The sequence below is a fragment of the Apostichopus japonicus genome, chromosome 8 (assembly GCF_037975245.1).
Source record: "Apostichopus japonicus isolate 1M-3 chromosome 8, ASM3797524v1, whole genome shotgun sequence".
NCBI lineage: Eukaryota > Metazoa > Echinodermata > Holothuroidea > Aspidochirotida > Stichopodidae > Apostichopus > Apostichopus japonicus.
Genome location: NC_092568.1, coordinates 10,153,322 through 10,172,693, shown reverse-complemented (window position 1 = coordinate 10,172,693; position 19,372 = coordinate 10,153,322). Strand labels below are relative to the sequence as shown.

Here is a 19,372-nt window from a genome sequence, read left to right as displayed (position 1 = left end):
GGAAACCGAAACAAGTAGTTCTTAATGTGCAAATTATGCTAATAAAAGAGCCTGAGTCGGTTAAATTGTAAATAATAAGTTTGATGTGGCAGATTTAAATCCTGACCTCAATGTTCCTTTTTTAGTGTGTTGTTCTTAAGAACATTTGCCATATTTACAACTACAACAATACTTAAATAACAGACATACATAACAAAACATGGGGAAATCAGGTTAGGCTTTTCATTCCTTGGCAAATATATCAGGATTTATAGGGATGTTTAGTCTTCAATAAAATCCAGATTTTTTTTTTTTGGGGGGGGGGGGTTGGGGTGAGAACTGATAAAATTAAATTTTGTTGTAGTATCAATTATGCATACTTAGGTGCAATAGTAAGCAAAGAAGGAGGTGGAGAGAGGGAAATGAATAGCAGAATAAACAAGGCAAGAGTTGCATTTACTAAATTGAACAAGATATGGAGCTCCAAACAGTACGGAAGAAAAATCAAAATCAAGCTATACAAAACTTTGGTAAGACCAGTACTTCTCTATGGTTGCGAAACGTGGAAAATGAACAAAAGTGATGAAAATAGACTGGATTCCTTCCAATACCAGTGTTTGAAGAAGGCACTACAAATATTCTGGCCCAATATCATTTCAATGGATGAGCTCAATGAATACACCCAAACTGCAAGAATAAGTCAAGAAGTCAAAAGAAGAAGATGGAATTGGATTCGTCATGTTTTAAGGAAACCAAATGATCACCATTGTATGATTGCCCTGACATGGCGGCCAGAAGGAAAGCGGAAAGTTGGCAGACCAAAAACAACGTGGAGGAGGACAGTGGAAAGAGAAAGAAAGCAAGGCGGGTGGAAGACTTGGAATGAGGCAAGGGAAAGTGCACGAGACAGGGACAAGTGGAAACAGAGCGTGATGGCCTTATGTGCCACAAGGCACGAAGAGGACAGATGAGAGATGAGATCAATTATGCATATATCATGTGTTGTATGTCATCCTCCATGTGATAAATTTGAGTAATCGCAGCCTTCATACCAAACCATTCCTTCTTGTGCCAAGCAAGGCATCCCTGGAATCAAAGTACTCTATACAGTCTGTATTCAAATTTTTCTAATTCTGTCATTTAAGAACATCACAAAAATAAGAACCTCCATTTGAATAGCATTTTATTCGTACTTTATTTTTATAGCTAGCTTGAAAGAAGAAAACAGCAGCGATAGAATCACTGTTTAATGTAGTTGTCAAGGAGAAACCTTTCCTTAATTTCACATCACCTGTACACTTTGTTGAAAGGTTAGCTTGCACTTATAATTGGCTCGGAACCAATTAATATAGCAGTCATTTAACGTGGATATTTTGTATCCTTCCGGAAGTTTTTTACATTAAATGATTCCACCTATAAGTTACGTTTTCAGCCTGTTGGTTGTGCACATCACTTTTCTTTGTCGATTATGCATAAGCTACCTTTGGAAGTTTGATGGTATAAAACTGAAATCAGTCCCCCCCCCCCTACCCCCATACCTTTCCAGGTAGGGGGCCTTTGGTCTTGAGATACAAACTCATAATAATAATAATAATTATCTCCTGGGACAAAGCTCTCCAATGCATCACTCTGCAGTTCTCCCATTTCATTGATATTATCCGCCTGGAGCGATAATTTTATAATACTCTACTAACATTTTGCCAGGTATATGCAAGAGAAAGAGCTCACGCCTAACTCTTCAAAGTTCAATAGTTCGCAGCAGTGACTCAGCGCGTTTCCCCCATCAGTTGAAACTTGAAAGACATGCTGGCGGAACATTTCATTCAGTTGGATGTCACATGATTTGTCCATTCATATTTCTGAAAGTTCCTCAATTTGCCTTTCAATCACTATAACACACTTGTGAATTGACATAGTTTTTTTTTTACCATTTGAGACTTTGAAGTGAAGCCAAGACGAGGAGGGACAAAAAAGGCGATCATTTCAGGTAGTACCACTTCGGATTTGTTTTCACTAAGTTGTTTTGAAGTCACATCTCACGAAAATTATTTCAAAATTGGAAACAAAGCGGTTGAAGATATACTCATCGAGCTTGCCATTGCCCAAAATAAAAACATCAAAACACTAACTTGGCTCCGATTCAGAAGAATCAGTGAACTGTAGTAACTTTGCTCTTGTGTGATTGGTGGATTGGTGATATGAATATGCATATATACCTGCTGTTTGTCATCAGTGTTATGTGGTAAGTATATATGCACAGGTACAAAGGGTGCTACTTGGCTCAGGCCAGTTAGCACAGGAAATTCTTTGCAACACAGATCAAACCCGGCCTTTGCAAGCTGGAAAATCAGTTCATTGTTGAGATTTTGGGAAGTACAATTCTAAGTGTGTTCTATCCTATTCACTGGAAGGTGTTCTAAGGTCGTTGGTAGAAGATTTACTCTGGACAATAAGTAAGAGATAAAGAAGGATCTTTTGTTGGTTATAAACAGTTTATTTGTGGCACTTGCAGGAGCTGAGTTGCATACTGGGCATTTCTGCATTGTTATCTGGCAGTACCAATCCGTGAGGTATTTTCTCGATTTAACAGCTAAATATATATGTATAATTTCTTGGTCGTTCAACCTTACATATTGGACGGTGTATACTGTGATCACGTACTTTTCCCATTCCAGCGTGTGGCACATCGTAGTAACCAGAGGGGTCTACATAAACCTGTATGAGTAGTTGAACTTCTTTCTTTTTTATCTTTAAAATTCGCTCCAACTGTTGGTTTATGCTGTACATGGATTTTATGGGGTGAGTTTTTTGTATTATAAGCCATGCACAAGATTTTCATTTTGTCTCGTAAAGGATATATTGTAATAAGCCGTGCAAGTGGGCCCGTGTTAATATGCTACGTAGATAATTGTTTGCAAAGGTGCCTAGCAGCCTTTGTAAACAGGATTGTAGTGTTTTCACTGTTTATACGATATAAGCTAATTATCAACTCTAAACTTAGTCCCTGCCATGTAAAAATATTTGATTCTGTGTTACTGTATGGTTGTAGGAATCAAAATTTGTGTGGCCTACACTATAGCTGCAGCTACACCGGTTAGCGGTCGGCATCATCCCATCATATATAGTTCAAGTGGGCTTATTTTTAAACAGCTTATCTGTTTTTGGTTAAATATCAATCTCTGACTATTTACCAAAACCTGTAAAATAGAAAATAAAAAACCTCTCAGTTTGATCCCACTCTACCTGTTTGCACCGACAGGGGTCGGTAAATTAGTGATCTATTATTGGTTACAGTTTGGTCATCTATAGGAAACTTTTAACAATATAATATTCCTTCCAGTGGAATTTGGTGGAAAGTCGGGAAGGGTGCAGCTGCAATGTCGAAAATCAATATTTTTGAATTTAAGGAGTACCTATATATATATATTATTAGTAAGTGCAGTAATTTCATGTTGCATCTCAGTGTTTATCATAGCTGAACGGTACAGTACTTGAGATTCAGCCATGTCCGGTAGTTCGTGACGAATTCATTCTCGTGAGACGGTCAAAAGTACTACCCACCATGTCATCCAAGGGGCCAGGGAACTGTAGACAGTTCCTGGAGTTTAAAAAGGGGAACGTACTCTCTAACAATAGCCTTCTGTAGGACAACCGACTATTTTGTCCAGATAACATTTTGTCCCTCAGTCACTATAAGAAAATTTAGCTACTTTTTCATAAATCAGTTTCTGATGAATCCATTATGCAACAGTTTTATTTTAAGAATAATAATAAATGAGACTTATATAGCACCAAATCAGTAGACAAAAGTCACTGCTCACGGCGCTTTACAAAGAAAGCCAATAGAACAAGTGAAAAGATGGTACTTAAGATGCCAGGAAATAATTTAGTATTCAACTCGTGTGAAACAGATTTGAGGGCTCTGTATCATCTCTCATTTAAAAAAAAAACATTATGGTTCCTGTGTAAATTTTAAAAAAAACAGTGCTGCTATACTGTATAATAATAATAAATGAGACTAATATAGCGCCAAATCATTAGACAAAAGTCACTGCTCAAGGCGCTTTACAAAGAAAGTAAATTAATTTACAAAAGAACAAGTGAAAAAATGGGTGTTAAGTAGACTTTTGAATGTAGAAAGTTTATGGCATGTTCGAATGTGATCTGGTAACTTGTTCCAGAGATAAAGAGCCAGAGTGTTCAAAGCTTCTGTAACCATAGGTCTTCAAGCGTGGTTTAGGAACAGTTAAATACAGTATATCATCATGTTGATTTGAATAGCAATCCAACCATATTGCAATTGCATTGTGTGATGGGAGATACTAGAAATGTTATTCCATGGAGCATTTGCATGTATGAAACAGGAAATGTTGGAATCTGTTGATGGATGGATTTGGTCCCCAGAAACCATACTGTCTAGTCATAACAACTCTCCTTTACTCCTAACACAATCGATGTCAATACACTTTGTCATAGTCACTTGCAAGATGGGAGCAGTAAAAACAACACCGTGCATCCTGTTATCCTTCCAACAAACAGGGCTCATCACAATGGAGGATCAGGATTTAAATTCGATATCACCTGTCTGAAAGAACCGTAGTTTGCAGTCATAACAAAGTCTGGCGGCCACGAATCAGGTTTCAAAAATTTGATCCGGGCCTTCAGACAGTCTCTGTGGTGTACTGTACAGGTCTTCCTTGCCCCCTCAAAGTTGTTGTTTACTGCAATCTTTAGTTGCAAACAAGAAACTGTTGGTGGTAATCCAAACAGAATGCATAAAGCAACAGGTTTTGCATTTGGTCTGTAGTGGTGATCTTCAACATCTCTGCAGAGCTAGGCGCTGTTAATATCTGTTGTAACAGTGCCATAGAGACGGCTCTTGTGTGGTAATGCTAGTGGATCTAATCCTGTTTACAGATCTGCATAGATTTTGTATAGCACTGTAAGGTATCTCAATCTATGTGCTAGTTGTGAAGATATGATTAAAGTGATCTCGCCTGCATTACTCACGAGAAGAGTTGCAGGTATACGTCCGGTATATTCCATTTTGGAGGCTTGGATACAATTTTGCTGCCTCTCAAAAACTGTAAACTCAATTTAGCGGACGTGATTGAAACTACCAAAAAGGAGCTTTCTGATTGGTTAACGAGCAGACGTGTACGAAGCTGCCAAAACAATGCTAAAATGTGCCAGCAATGAGCGCTGTGTGTGAATTAGTGATTGTGCAGGTACTTACACAGAAGTGTCCGCCAGAGATTTCTCAGTTTTGAGAGTTCTCAGTGATGTCAGTTACAGCACCTTGTCAAGTTTCTCTCAAGGAACTAGCAAGGATCGATGTCACATCGTCCTCCCTTGATATAGGCCAATTCTGGAGATCCCCATTGTTAAGGGACTGTTGCATCAAACAGCATCGAACTGTTAAGTTTCCTCCTTTTGAAGTGGCAAGAAGTACAAATTAACATAACGAGACCAATTATCCCTTAAAACCCTGCACATTTAAAGGGAATCAGCTATAGTACCTCATGAGTAACATTACACTGTTTTTGCTAAATAAGTATGTTTTGGCATGAATGTAAAACTCAACAAGCAGCGAGAATACTCATTGTCTAGCCGTTGGTCTAAAGTTTCTTGGGAAGGAAGAAGCCGATTAATAGAAAAACAGAAATTATATGTTAAAAGGCCGAGAAACTTGAGGGGGGGCCGGGAGAGACGATGGGTGGGGTAGGGTGTTGAATTGGTTGCTATAATTAGCTTCCTGTTATGTACTCTTAGTGTGGAAAACAAAACAGCCAAGATTTAATGAGCTACAGTATGTTAATGTGGTCACAGGAATTGACATGCGCTTTTAAGTTTGTTTTTGTTTTTAAGTATGTTTTAGTTTGTAAGTTAATTGACTAATCTAGCAGCCCCACTGGTGCAATCTGCACTCAACATGACTCATCTTTGGACATATATAGGTATCCATTTTGAATTGGATGGTTTGAATTTTTCATGGTTTAATATTTAACTAGCTTCCTGATTTTCATCTGATGAGCTATAATCATTCATCATCCTACTTGTGACTAATCACTTACATTGAAAAGGTTATTTTATATACTGCTTGATTGGGCAAATCATTTCCTTCTATGGTTTTTGTTAATATTGAGAGATATGTAATCTACACATATTTGTCATGATGTTTTGAATGTAACATGAGAGTAGCATAAAGAGTGACACATTTGTTTTCTCAAACACTACTTTGTCATGATTCTAAATGCACTGTGTGTCGGATTGAAGTTTTATATTTTGATCTGGTGAATGGATATAAAATATTAACAAAATATTTTGGGCGATAAAGAAAAGTAGATACCTACACGCCCAAAACAAGAAACTATCGTAACCTCTACATGGTTGGGCTTGTGTCAACATCACTTACTCATGAACAATTATAGGGAACATCAGGTTTAATATAACTCTGAATCTCAGGACAGGAATGTCCTCACACTATGTTTGACCCTTTCTAAAAGATTATAAGCTTTTCATGACTCAAGAAGCTGGACATTGCCTTTGATCAACACAAAAGTTTGAATTGTGGACACTAATTATTCTTGGTTTTTGCGAAGCAGAACAACCCAAAAAAGACTTAAAAAATTGAAATAATGAGCCTACAATTTAGCCACAGTTTGCTAAAATGTGCAAGTGCTTTAACAAAAGTTACTAGATAAAAACAAGTTCGAATTGGCAATTTCCTGAATTTAACCACATATCGGTTACTGCAGTGATTTATGGAAGCAGATCAATTGTATTTTTCTGATGAAAACTAGTTATGCTGTGGTTATGATAGGTACAGAAAATCATGCTTTCTGGGGGGGTCTTCCTTTTGGAGGGGCATAGATACATAGCCTCAAATTTCAAGGACTAAATATTTTATTTCAAAGAATTGTACTTTTGACTTCTGGCAACCTTCTAAGCCACAGCACACAGTTCGTACAACTAACTGGCCACAAGGTGCATCAGTACTCGTAACTCACTGGCCACCGTATACATGTTTATTTTATGAACAAATCAAAGAGGAAACTGTTAACACTGATATATCATGTCAGAACGGCTTATTTATAGATTTCTATTCACCCATTTTGGCTGACTATGGACATTCCCCTCATGACCCCCCTGCTGTTTCTTAAAGCTTGGAGCAAACAAGCAATGTCCTGTCTTTATCAAATCTAATCAGGAAAGAGTCATCCCGGCTTTTTTACCTTTTATTTACGGTAAATTAATCGATGGTGATGAACTTGTGCTTTGATGTCCTTGAACTTAAAACTATACTTGTACACACTGCACTCAATATTCTTGATAATATTTAGTTCAGTTTATTGTATTACTTTTTCTTCTTTTTTTTGTAATATTAGCTTTGCATGAATAATTTACATCCACTTCTTTTGTTGCCAATGAATGAGGTCATAACAGATCATCACCATAATCTTTAATTTTTAATATACCTGCAATTTACTAGTCAACGTTAGTGTATAAAGGAAGAGTCATAGCTCTGTGCAGACAAGGTTTACTAACTGTTTATTTTTGAATGTACACACTACAGTATATTCATGTGTCATACCTGATGTCATTCACAGTTGTCATTCATACTGTAACTGAATGCGGTACTGTGTTGCCATCCAACATAGTCTTGCAACGACATTGTGGGACGACAGTCACGTTTGAATGGAACGTAATTAAAGCAACGCCGCCGCCCGTTACTACATCTGTGTCATTGATGAATGTTGATAACAGAGGGCAGGAATGTGTAGAATGTTTGATTTTCTGGCAATTTATACAACTGCTGTACATAGGTTTTTGGAATTTGATCAGTGATAAAAGTATATCACACCTGGTAAAGTAACATGTATAGGCATACTTTGTCTCTGAGTAATAATATCTTAACTAAAACAACAGGCTAACACTACATGGGTTGCAGCTATTTAAAGAGTGTTTATGGGACTGCTGTGTAGTTAATTTGTAGATATGTACCATGGGTGAATAGACTCCTTTGGTAAATAAAGGTGAGGAATTCGTCATGCATAACAAAGGGATAATTCACTTCTCTTGTTTGAGAATATAATCATTTTTTAGGAAAGACAAGGTTAAATTATTCATGCGGATTTGAGTAATATATGTAGTGATACTGTATACGGTATGTATAAGGAATGTGGTATATGGCACGAAATATTTGTATGTAGTGTTGCGCCGATATCACCAATATCGGTTTTGGCCGTTATCCGATATTATCATCCCAATATCGGTCTGATACCGATACGATACCGATATTTTTTATCAGTCAAAATAAACTGGACGCAGTAAATGTGAGCCTTTTTAAATTTATCAGTTTCGTGACAATTTAAATAAAAAAAGTTGTCAGTATTTTGTGTTCGCGGGAAATTGAACAAGGTTTTCCAACACTGCTGAACTGTGCAGTTATACATCATGTTTAAGGTTTTCACGGCCTTTGAGAAAATGAATGGTTAGTACAGTGTATATATGCTGCACTAATGCTGTGTGTAGGCCAAGGTTCACGAAGGTCATTGGTTATATTCGCGCGCCGTAGACATGTTTTTAGAGGTTACGGAGGGTCAGCTTTCCATGGATATTAATCGAAAATGAATCTGAGTTTAACTGACGCTAAAGAAATGGATCGTCTTAGGCAGATTAACAGATCATTGCAAGTATAAAGAAGTAGCAGTGCTGTTAAAAAGAAAAGTTCAATATCGGTTTGCTGTTATCGGCAATTAGGCAAAATTTTACCGATACCGATATGCTGCCGATATTGCAAATATCGGCCGATACCGATATTGAAAACGATTATCGTAGCAACACTATTTGTATGTACTGTCATTATGACTCAGTACATTTGTTTACGTTGTGTATGATTGCAGAAATTATGAATTGAAATGTATCCTATCATGATGCATAAGATCACAGTAGTCAGCTTGGAAAGGTCATTTAAGACTTAAATTGAGGAATCATGCATTTATATTTTTATTTATTTATATTTTATTTTTTTGCTTTCAAACCTCAGCATTATCAGTAAAAGGGATAATATGGAATATTTGCTCTGAATCTTTTTGTAGCTGACCAATTTGAAAGTTTCATAGAAAACTTAGTCCTTAAGAAATCTGGCAATCTATTCTCTTACAGAACACCCAACAGCTTACTTGAACAGCATCTTTGTCTAGTCCCTGTTTCCATCCTGTCTAGCTAGCAAAGACATTTTGTCAGTTTTAAGGTAATTTTTGCTTCCGAGACTCCAAAATGTTCTAGTCCCCCACCCTCATCACTCGTTCATTCTGGCGAGCATCTTTGTGCTGAAATTACTCATTACTTGTATACTTTCAATACACTGTCTAAGATATGTACACAACTATGTATTTCACCTCCTGATGGCAATATGACATCACAAATTGACAAAAGGGCAGCCCTGTGTTGTGACTGTTAAATCAGGATTGCACCCAAATGGATTTATCAAGGCTTGTCTGAACTCTGTGGGAGGGGAGGGAGGGGGGAGGGTATATTGGAGTTGTCCTTCTTCACAACCACACATGTGTCTTTGGTTTAAGATAACAGCTTACTGAACAGGTTTGCTTCTTTCAGACAGTGAAATATTCAACTATGTACAGAATAGTAAACAATACCCCTGTGTCAGTTTGCATGATCCAGTCTTCAGCGTATAGATCTAAAAATACTCAAGCTGTGCAGGCTGCCCATTCAGCACACATTTTGCTGCAGACTTTGATCCAGACATATATTACAGTATATATATATCACAGGCAACTGTTCAACAGGGAATGATTTAACTGACAGACAGACAAACAACAATACAGGAAGTTATTATTGTTCCCACTTTGGCAAATGACCTCGTTAATGCATGAAGCTAAAGTTGAGAACTGCAAATGGCTTGATCTCTGAGCTAGTCTGTGTGCGTACGTATGGTCTGTTCATACTGCATAGTGAGTGTTACAGTAGCGTATCGAGACCTCTCTGTACTGACTTGAAACCTCTGTAATTGCACTTTTCATTCTGCAAAAAAACATGTCCAGACTTGAATTTGCAATTTGTGTGATCTACTTTCAATCAGAGGTGAAGGTCTTTTTCCTTACTTTTTATTCTATACATGTAAGTTGTTTACACTTCTGAGTAGCATGTGAAGTTCATTACCATAAATGCAGAAGATTTTGAAAACCCTGGACATTGCGTGGAGATGGATGAACAACAAAGCAGCTTGAAGTGATAGAAATTTACGTTATAGTTAGTTTGCTGCGACATATTTATGACTCGGGTAGGGAAGATGGGAGTTCAAGAGCCCTTTCCTGTTTTCTATGTGACTCAAATATCGATATTAAACTAAACCATAAATCCCATGCATGGGTGCCCCACCTTCTCCCTACCTCCTTAATATAGTGGACACCTCCCATAGGAGAATTTATTCACTAAGCTTCCCCTCCCCCCCCCCCCAAAGATAAAATGGGACAAAGACAATTGGCTGTAGTTGTAACTTATAATCCAAAGAACTGGTGAACTGTATACTATAGTGTTTAAACCAATCAATATCTCCAAGGTCTGATAAGGGTCTTCTCTTTACAAAAGCAAAAATAGGTCAGATATTTCCCTCTCAAGGTTCTTTGATTATCTTGTCAACAGTTGTTTTGAAACAATCTGATATTTACCGTGTCTGTTGTTCTCACCCACGACTCTCTGTCTCTCATCTCTACCTGCACAGATTCATGCTGTTGTATTATGAATGAAGTTGATATCTGTGTGACCACGAAACAGTCAGTTACAGCCTCTGGGTCACCCTACTCACCACGGCGGAGGGCGTGGTCATCGAGAGGCAAGTGGACACAGCGCGTTGTAGTCGATATCTATGGGAGGAACGGTGAGAGGCAAACAAGTATGCAGAAGGAAGAAGAAATGGACATAGAATATTTACCGGATGATTCGGACATCATCCTCTCCGAGGAGGAGATGGAGGAAGAGGAGGAGGAGGAGGAAGGGGATATATTTGAATCCCCTCAGCAATCCTCATCACCCCAGGGGGCAACTAGCAGTAGTCCAACCAGTACTGACCCTATAAGTATACCGTCGCCTTTGGGCCAAAGTCCACTATCGCCTGGTTGTAGCTTTGTGACTCCTTCCCATTGTTCCTCCTCCTCTATCATGAGACGCTTTTCGCCCATGGGATCCTGGGAGGCGGTTTCGCCAATGTCCTCGGGCTACGGATCCGCGCCACGCTTTTTCAGTTCTATAGGAACCCAAACGCCTCCTGCCACACCAGTATTTTTCGAGACTCGCATCCAACTGCAATTTGGAGATTCTCATTCTCAGGATCTAAGACTGCGTCAGCGCTTAGTTCAACAGGGTAAGGCAGTCACCTTTATTTTCAAAAATTGTTTTCCTAATTAAATAGCACTCAAACTATATGAGTATCATCGTTCCCCGCCCTCTCGTATTTGCGTTTTTCTGCCATCGGAAATTTTTTTCGCCGTCCACGGTGGCACGATCTGTCGTTGATTAAGTATTTAGAATGGTTAATGGTTTCGGAAAATTTCAAAAGCATACATAGTCCATGATGTCGGGGGGAAAATTGTGCCCTCGTAGTGTAATCCAGCTTTCGTCATCTTCCTGGTTTTCTGAAGCATGGTATTTTTAGGAATGGTATGTTTTTAAGAAAGTTTTCAAAATTCAGAGCTTTCACCACAAATTTGTTTGGTAGCTTTTCTCTGCAACCCCCTGGTCTGTGCCCGGAATAGCATCTCTGAAATCTGTCCCGTTCAGAACTGCAGCCGTTAAATTGTTGATTCCCACTACTCCCACTCCCCCATCAACAAAGTTGGTATCTGTAATCCATGTTCATTCCAGATTAATTGAAATGATTAACCCTAAAAAATTTCCAGTATGTTTAATCGGCCAAGTAGAAGAAGGCATCACAGAAGATTATTCTGTTTATTTTAAAACTAGATCCTGCTAGGATCGAAGCATCAGGCCAACTTACTATTACACATTTTAAAACTATGATAAAAGATTGAACTACATGATGAAAAAAATAAACATTCTAAAACTGCTTGATAGTGTAACATTACATACCGTATGGATGGCATCGTTACGTACAGTGTGCTATTTACAGGTCTACTGTACACAAAACCGTGCGGAATCTAACTCTACACAGAAAAGTCGACCTGCACTTTTAGGGGAATTTCAATACTGATGGCTTTAATAGATTTTCAGCTAATGTTTACCATTTTAATTCAGTGGTGAGTTACAGTAGGAGGTTAATGAACTCAGGTTTAACTTTCCAAATATGTTTCTGATTTTTTTTTTTTTCTATTTGTTCTTTAATTAGAAAAACCCTACATACAGTAGTTAAAATTTTAAGAAAAAATATCTGTTTCTTGGAATTTTGTCATAAGTTTGGGTCGATGACATCACCTTTTTTAAGCTTTGTGTCAGAAACACTGGATTGCTCATTGCGTGCTGTGTGTATTTGAGGAAACAAAGGGGAAGTATATTTAGTTTTGATGGTCATTCACCCGTATTGGCAAGCTGCCATCAAATGTTGTTCTTCCATCTTGATGGGTTCATAAGTTCATCTCATGGGCTGAAAGTGTCACACTCTGTGAGAAATGCAGATCATGGAAAAGTTTGGAGACCCCGACTTTGCCAACGATGAATGTTACGAGATTTGCTGTGCGTAATTGGTTTCTTCACAGTGTATTCAAGTCAGCAGCGCATGTTTCTTGCTCTTGGCACCGAGCCAATTCCTTTTCTTCGTGAGAATTGAACAGTGGATCTACACCGCACGCACCATGAATGAGCTTTCGAGACAAAGAAGGTCATGCGGTGTGTGTTACCACATGCTTGAGTGGATTTGTGGAGATGTTCTGCTTTGGTCTCTCTGTAGGAGAGTTGTTGTGATCAATGAGCAAACTGGACATTACAGTAATACTTGGTTCTTGGCATAGCAAAGTACATTGCTTTGGGAAGTAGGTTTTCTGTGTAGGTAGGGACTAGTAATGTAAACAACTTGCAATTTACATTAATTGTTAACTTGTTTTTGTTTTGTTTTTTACATATGGAGGCATTAATTCAATTAAGTACCAGGACACCTGGAAAGTGGGTCAGTGATTGTACAATTAGGTAGAGAGGGATGGGGGAAGTAGATTGTTGACACTATTTTAAAATGACCTTGTGGCTGTAATACTTGTACAGTGTATTGAGAGGGATGCTCAGTGAGGTCAGCATGGTGAGCTGTTGTTATCAACAGTTTTGGTTTCTGTTATGGGTAATCCCTTTAAAAACTGTTTAATTAGTAAACAAAGCCTCTGTCTGGCAGTAATTTGCAGTAGGGTCAGCATGGTGCTGTTGTATATAGTGTGATTTCTTCCATGGTAGAAGTACTGTAGATTAATTTTACATTGTTTTGTCATGACATGAACTTGGAATTGTTATTGACAATTTTTGTGTCTTTTACGGGCAATCCCTTTAAAAACTGTTTAATAAGTAAACAAAACCCTCTGTCAGGCACAAATATACTAATTTGCAGTTCAGTTAATATTATGGTATATTTGCAGTCCAAACTGATTTGACATATAATGGAAACTTGTATGTGTTTGATGTGATGTCAAAAAATTGCACACTCTCAACTATCTGGGTAAGAGCTGAAGGGGCTTTACGCGACAAATTAATTAGCTCTGAAAGGATTTAGTCGATAGGGCCACAGAGGTGAGCAATTTGTGTTTGTGTTGATTTGTTTGTTTTTGTTTGTTTGTTTATTCTGTATCAAAGTTTATGGGATTATGTGGCTGCAGGGATCAAGTTATCGGGTAATTAGGGTAGCAATATAAAATGGCTGCATTCCCAATGATAAAAATTGTATCGTAAGGATGTTGATCTATCATTTGGTGTACAGATCCACAGGATTTTGAGAACTTTGTGACTTTTGCATTATAAATATTGAACAGTGTCACAAATAATTCAATGGGCTGGTAGATCACACACACATCATCATCTTGATAGCAAAAACTTAGCAATCTACAAGCCCAAGGAAAAGGCAGTGCTCACTGTGCCGTAGGCCGTTCATGCATTGTTTACGGTATAGACAGAGTCAGAGGGTGGCACAGGGAGCATCAGACTGCGATGGGCCCCTTTTCATAAATCAGTTCCATTTTAGGAATAAACAAACAGTTTTCCATTTGGTTGATTAAAAGCCATCAACAATGTACCCAATTCCACCACATGGAATTTGAACTATTATAACTGCATGCTTCAGACTTTTTGAACCTATTTTAACCATTATAAAATGGATCTACATTCCTCCGAAACAGATATTTGAAATCTATTTTTTTTTTTTTTTTTTTTTTCTATGGCCTGCTTGTTTAAGTAGACCTGTATTAAGCATATCTATAGACTATTTACTTAAATTTGAAGTGCAGGCGTGTCCGATGTCCTTTGGACTGAAAAGGTTGAAACGGCTACATACAAAGTATCACAATTAAGAGATCAAAAATGTAGCTAACCGCAGTAGGGAGTTGTTTGCCGTTCAAAGGGAGAGTAATTGGCAGTTTCATTGTCATGGCAACACAATGAATTCCTCCAGACAGTCATGAAATGAGTCTCCCTCGCTGCTGAATGGACTGTTCTCAGCTAATTTGACGAGTAAGCTTTTTTATATTTTTGAAAGAGATCACACCGCTGTTTCTATGAGCTATCTGGCTGTGACGTCAAACGTCATAGGTGGGAACAAATGGAGATCTCTTGTTGCCACGGTTGTACGGGTTCATTCACAATTTCCGAAGATGGGGTAGATGGGAATTTTTTTTTGCAGGGCAGTGTCAAGGTAACTTGAATTATGTTGTTGTTATCGTCCAGGTGCTGCAATTTCATGATTGTTGTCATGCACATCCAAAGATTGGCTTTCTGGTCGTAGTTAGCAATATCTGCAAGCTTGCAGTACAGTATAATTAATGCTTTGTTACCATGGCAATTGCCATTGATATTACAAAATTCCGTAGACAGAAGGAGACCCAGCGTTGAAAAAGACTCAGTGAATATAGTTTTCTATCATTTTAAGAGGTGGATAATAAAAATTTCGAAATATGTCTTACAAAGTGCCAATTAAACCGAAACTTCCGAAAATCCTACAGACAATTTGATAGTTGCTAAATATTTGTCTAAATCAGAGATCAGATTTGTTCACAAAAGATATAAACATTGGTGGTCGTAACGATTTCAGTGTACATAAATTTACACAATAGTCCTGCCATATAAATAGGTTAGAAGGGTTTTGTTGAAGTCTTTAGAATTGACATGGTTGAATGAACTTTGCGATGGTAAATTTATTTCAATTCCATGGGCGCTGTTTCACCTTATATTCCTAACGGGGTCACACAAATTCATTGGTTTTTTTTTTTTTTCATTTTTCTGTTGGGATAGAATTGTAAATTCAGGGGGTACATGCATTCTGTCACGTAGCGTAACAAAAAACGTGAAGGTACCGTTTATGGGCAAAATGGCCACTACACAGGTTACAATTTAAGGTTTAGGATGGTAATTGTACAGGAAACCTCAGATATTGTAGATTTGTGTTAAGAAAGAGGTGACACCCTGGTGTTTACCAGAAAATTTGGTCGGACAGAGGCAGGCAAGAGCTAAAAACGTTTAACCAACTCTCGGGAATATTTAGATTTTGTGTACTAGCAGGTTAGAAGGCCTTGAACTTTGTCATATAAAATTACTATCGGATGAAAAGAACTGTTTACATCTTTTTAAAAAACTACTATACATCTTTGTATACGCTTATAGAGCAATTTGGTTATTTTGCATAGGATTTTATGATGGGTTACTGGATGAAAATTATTCCCAGGTGACTTTATTCTCGATAAAGATGGATGAAGAATGGCAGGATGAATACAGTTTTTGTGTATTTTAATCAAATTTCAAGATCTTTATTGGAGAATGACCTGAGCTGTAGGAAATCATCCATCCTTGTGTGGCTTCTAGCTTAAACTACTTATTGAGAATATATGTATTCTTTTTGCCTGCATCTGACTGGATGTATGCTATACACCTGCGTTATGTTCCGACCCATAATTACGTGAAGTTTTCCATAATTACGTCAATTTCATCAGCTGACTAGACGTTCTGCTATTAAATCAAGCCTCAGATAGCGTTTTAAATTTCCACCGTGCTTGCAATGAAAAAGCATCCTTGTTCTCTATTCACCGTATATCAGTTCATATGATAGTTAGTTCCCTCTAGAAAGATGACACAAGATATCCTTGCCCGCACCCTTCTTCCCCCCCCCCCACTCCTCCTCTTCACCATGTCATTCATAGTGTGTCATTCATAGTGTGGGGCGTGTGTATAGCCTAGTGGTTAACGCCGGCGTCTCCCAGTCATGAGATCCCCGGTTCGATTCCCCGCCGACAGCAATGTGTGTCGTCTGGCAAGGGTGTTGTTCAATAACAACTTCCCGACATGGACGTTAAATGGATGTGTGCCGAGAGATTGGCTACGGTCAGCTTGCGAGTCTATAAGCCTCCATGGCTTCTTTCGCGAGTTCCTGCTTGTGGGAAGATCACTATACATACATACATACATAGTGATATCACAAACCAAAATTACATGATACTAAAAAAAAACAATCATCTCGTTTTGTTTTCATCTCATTTTCTGAATTTAAATATGCATTCATTCTGTTACATATTCATTGTCTTTTATGTACATATTATAAACATTATAAGTTACGGTATATTTACAACTTGAGTGAATTGTCCTGATCGATAGCGTACTGGATTACTCAGAAACGTTAAATTAATAATATTACATTCTCTCGCATTTGCTTTTGATTTTCTTTGAAATAGAGATTATTGATAGTAGAAAATGTGAAGTAATGAAAGAATTGCCACTCCAGTTGCATGGAAGCATATATCTCATATATATTCAGAATCAGTTTTCATAATCAACAATGTAAAAAAAAATGAAATTATGCATTCTGTGGAAGGTTGATTGCAGTTCAGTGAAAGCTTCGTTAAAGCGTAAGGATAACGAATCATTTCATTTTTGCAAAGTGAAATGTTCTACTTCAAGAGAAGATTAAAAATAAGCGATAGAAACCAACGCCTCTGGAATGTTATTGTTTAATTTACAGTGGAACAGAAAATACTTTCGCATGGATTAATAAATGTTAATAGGCTGTAAAATGCCCTCAGTATAGCCCAACTTGACATATGCTAAGTTTACATGAAATACTTCTTTCCTTTCACTAATCAGACATTTTTGTCCAAAATTCCTTTGTGAGAGAACGAAGCTAAAAGAGATATGTTCTAGCAGTTCATTAACAGCTTCATAATTTAAGGAACTAAATGGGGGGGGGAAGAGACGGGGGAGTTTGTTTGCTTAATTATATGTAAAAAAGGTATTGGTACCTGATATTCCCTGAATAAAACGAAATTAAAAATATTGTTTCTTAGTGCTGTCTTGTTCACACTTGGAAATTAGCTTCTTGGTGAAACAGTTTTATAGCTTCCATTAGAAAAGTTATAGGTAACCTTAACAGCGATACAAGAATGCATGTACCTGCCAATCAGCATTTAGGTCCAATATGTCATCATGTTAAATTGTGACATGTGGTAAGATCAAAATATTTCTTGTTTTTGTTTCCTGTTGTTTCTATGGAAACCTCCCCAGAGATTTACAAATCATTTGCGTACCCTCGGACTGTCAGTACTTACCTACAGTGGTATGTACCTACCCTGGTACTCATCCATGTACATAAATACTGTACATGGGTATGGTTGGTGTATATAATATATGCACCCAGGGTAACTGACTGGTAGCCATGCCATATGTTTCAAGATCAGCGCATATGGAGAGATGATTTGAAATCTTACTCACTGAATCATGGCTTTAAATTTGCTTATGATGTCATAATAACTTTACCTACGGCCCTCGATCTTTTTGGTTACGTATCTGTTCAATGAATATTTAACCCTTGAAATCTTCACAACTCTTTCACTGAAAAGCAAACGAAGAACCAAAGACAAGTAACCTTTAGTTGCCTTGAAGAATATTAGGTCTAGATGTGTCACTTATCTGTTGGGGGGAGGGGGGGGGTTCCAAGTCTTACTGGTCAAACAAGTTAACGGTGGGGGTTCTCAAAAGGGCTCCTCGTCCATGTTTAATTAATTGTGAAAAATTATTCTCCTAGGACTAAACAGGATAATGGAACCTGTTAGAACAATTTAATTTCATTGGGAAATGCTCAAAAGGGTCCTACTGTAGCTGGCTTTGAAAAAGTAAAGAAAACATTAACAATGAGGCAATTAAAGTTTAAAACTGACTTCATTACTTCATCAAATTTGTTGTTGGGACATAGCTATTGCACCATCACTGCTTGTGAGAGAGAGAGAGCCGGTGTTTAATCAAAGCTTTACCGCACGGTTTTGCCCGCAACTGATTAGTACAGCTAGCCAGCCCAGTGATCTGTATTTATTTAAGTGAGTCATTGTATCTTTCTGCTCCCTTTGTGGTGCAGCCAACCAGATTAAAACTCAACCAGCAACTGGGTCTATATTGACAAACCAGAAAAAGCCCAGAGTAGTAGTAGCTCTTGACAAACAGGGGTGTGGAGTCTGGACTTGTATCACTAATAACTAGTGCTTGGAGATACGAACCAGTCAATATTCAGCAGCTAGCTATTGTGCAATCCTGTCTAAGTTAACTTACTTCTATAACAGCCGGTGGTAACAATAAGTTTTCTGATATACGCCCCGGCTTACAGGTTGTCGAAGAAGACAAGGGTTTAGAGGTGAATCATCGTCAGTGAATATGTAAAGTAAAAAGACAATATCAAGGACCATCAATGGTTTTATGTTTGTTCCCTGTCATCCAGGTCATTTATATGATAATGATTCTAAATTGGAAGAGTTGATTCTAACAACTGCTACAGCTGGTAATCTTGTTGCTGGGGCAGAAGTAATGTAGTTGTATATAAACAGTCTGAAAATAATACTTGTTGGTTATATTTCTCTATATTTAGCATCAGTCCCTGGGAACTGTCTGCTTTGGAAGTTGCCCTCCAGAGATCTTATCTTGAAAGTCACCATGTACTTTTTTGGAAGTGTCGATCAGCCGTGGTGTGTCGTAGTACTACACATTTGATCGTAGCCCTAAAGTTGCCTTAATATAAATATTGGCTTTATGCACCTACCTGTAGGTATCTCAATGAACCTGTAAGTTGAAAAGCGGCCTTTTAAGTTGTATAATGTTTAACAAGTTCTGATTGAATATTTTTGTAAATAATCTGGCTCTTTGTACATGTTATGTTAGGTACTGCACGTGCTTCAAACATTTTCCTGCTTCCGAGAGT

At 37.8% G+C, this 19,372-nt stretch overlaps 1 protein-coding gene across 13 annotated transcripts in view; it reads left to right on the top strand.

The window, feature by feature from the left end:
- The window catches only part of LOC139972128 (uncharacterized), a 44,535-nt gene that overhangs the window by 10,717 nt on the left and 14,446 nt on the right, over window positions 1-19,372 (top strand). For 10 of the 13 annotated variants that reach the window (XM_071979077.1, XM_071979076.1, XM_071979083.1 and 7 more), the window contains one exon: window positions 10,727-11,365. In XM_071979077.1, the coding sequence (XP_071835178.1) occupies window positions 10,727-11,365 (639 nt within the window). Of the gene's footprint in view, window positions 1-2,232; window positions 2,550-2,643; window positions 2,779-10,726; window positions 11,366-19,372 lie in introns of those variants that run through there. The other 3 variants (XM_071979085.1, XM_071979082.1, XM_071979084.1) reach the window with 3 other exon arrangements.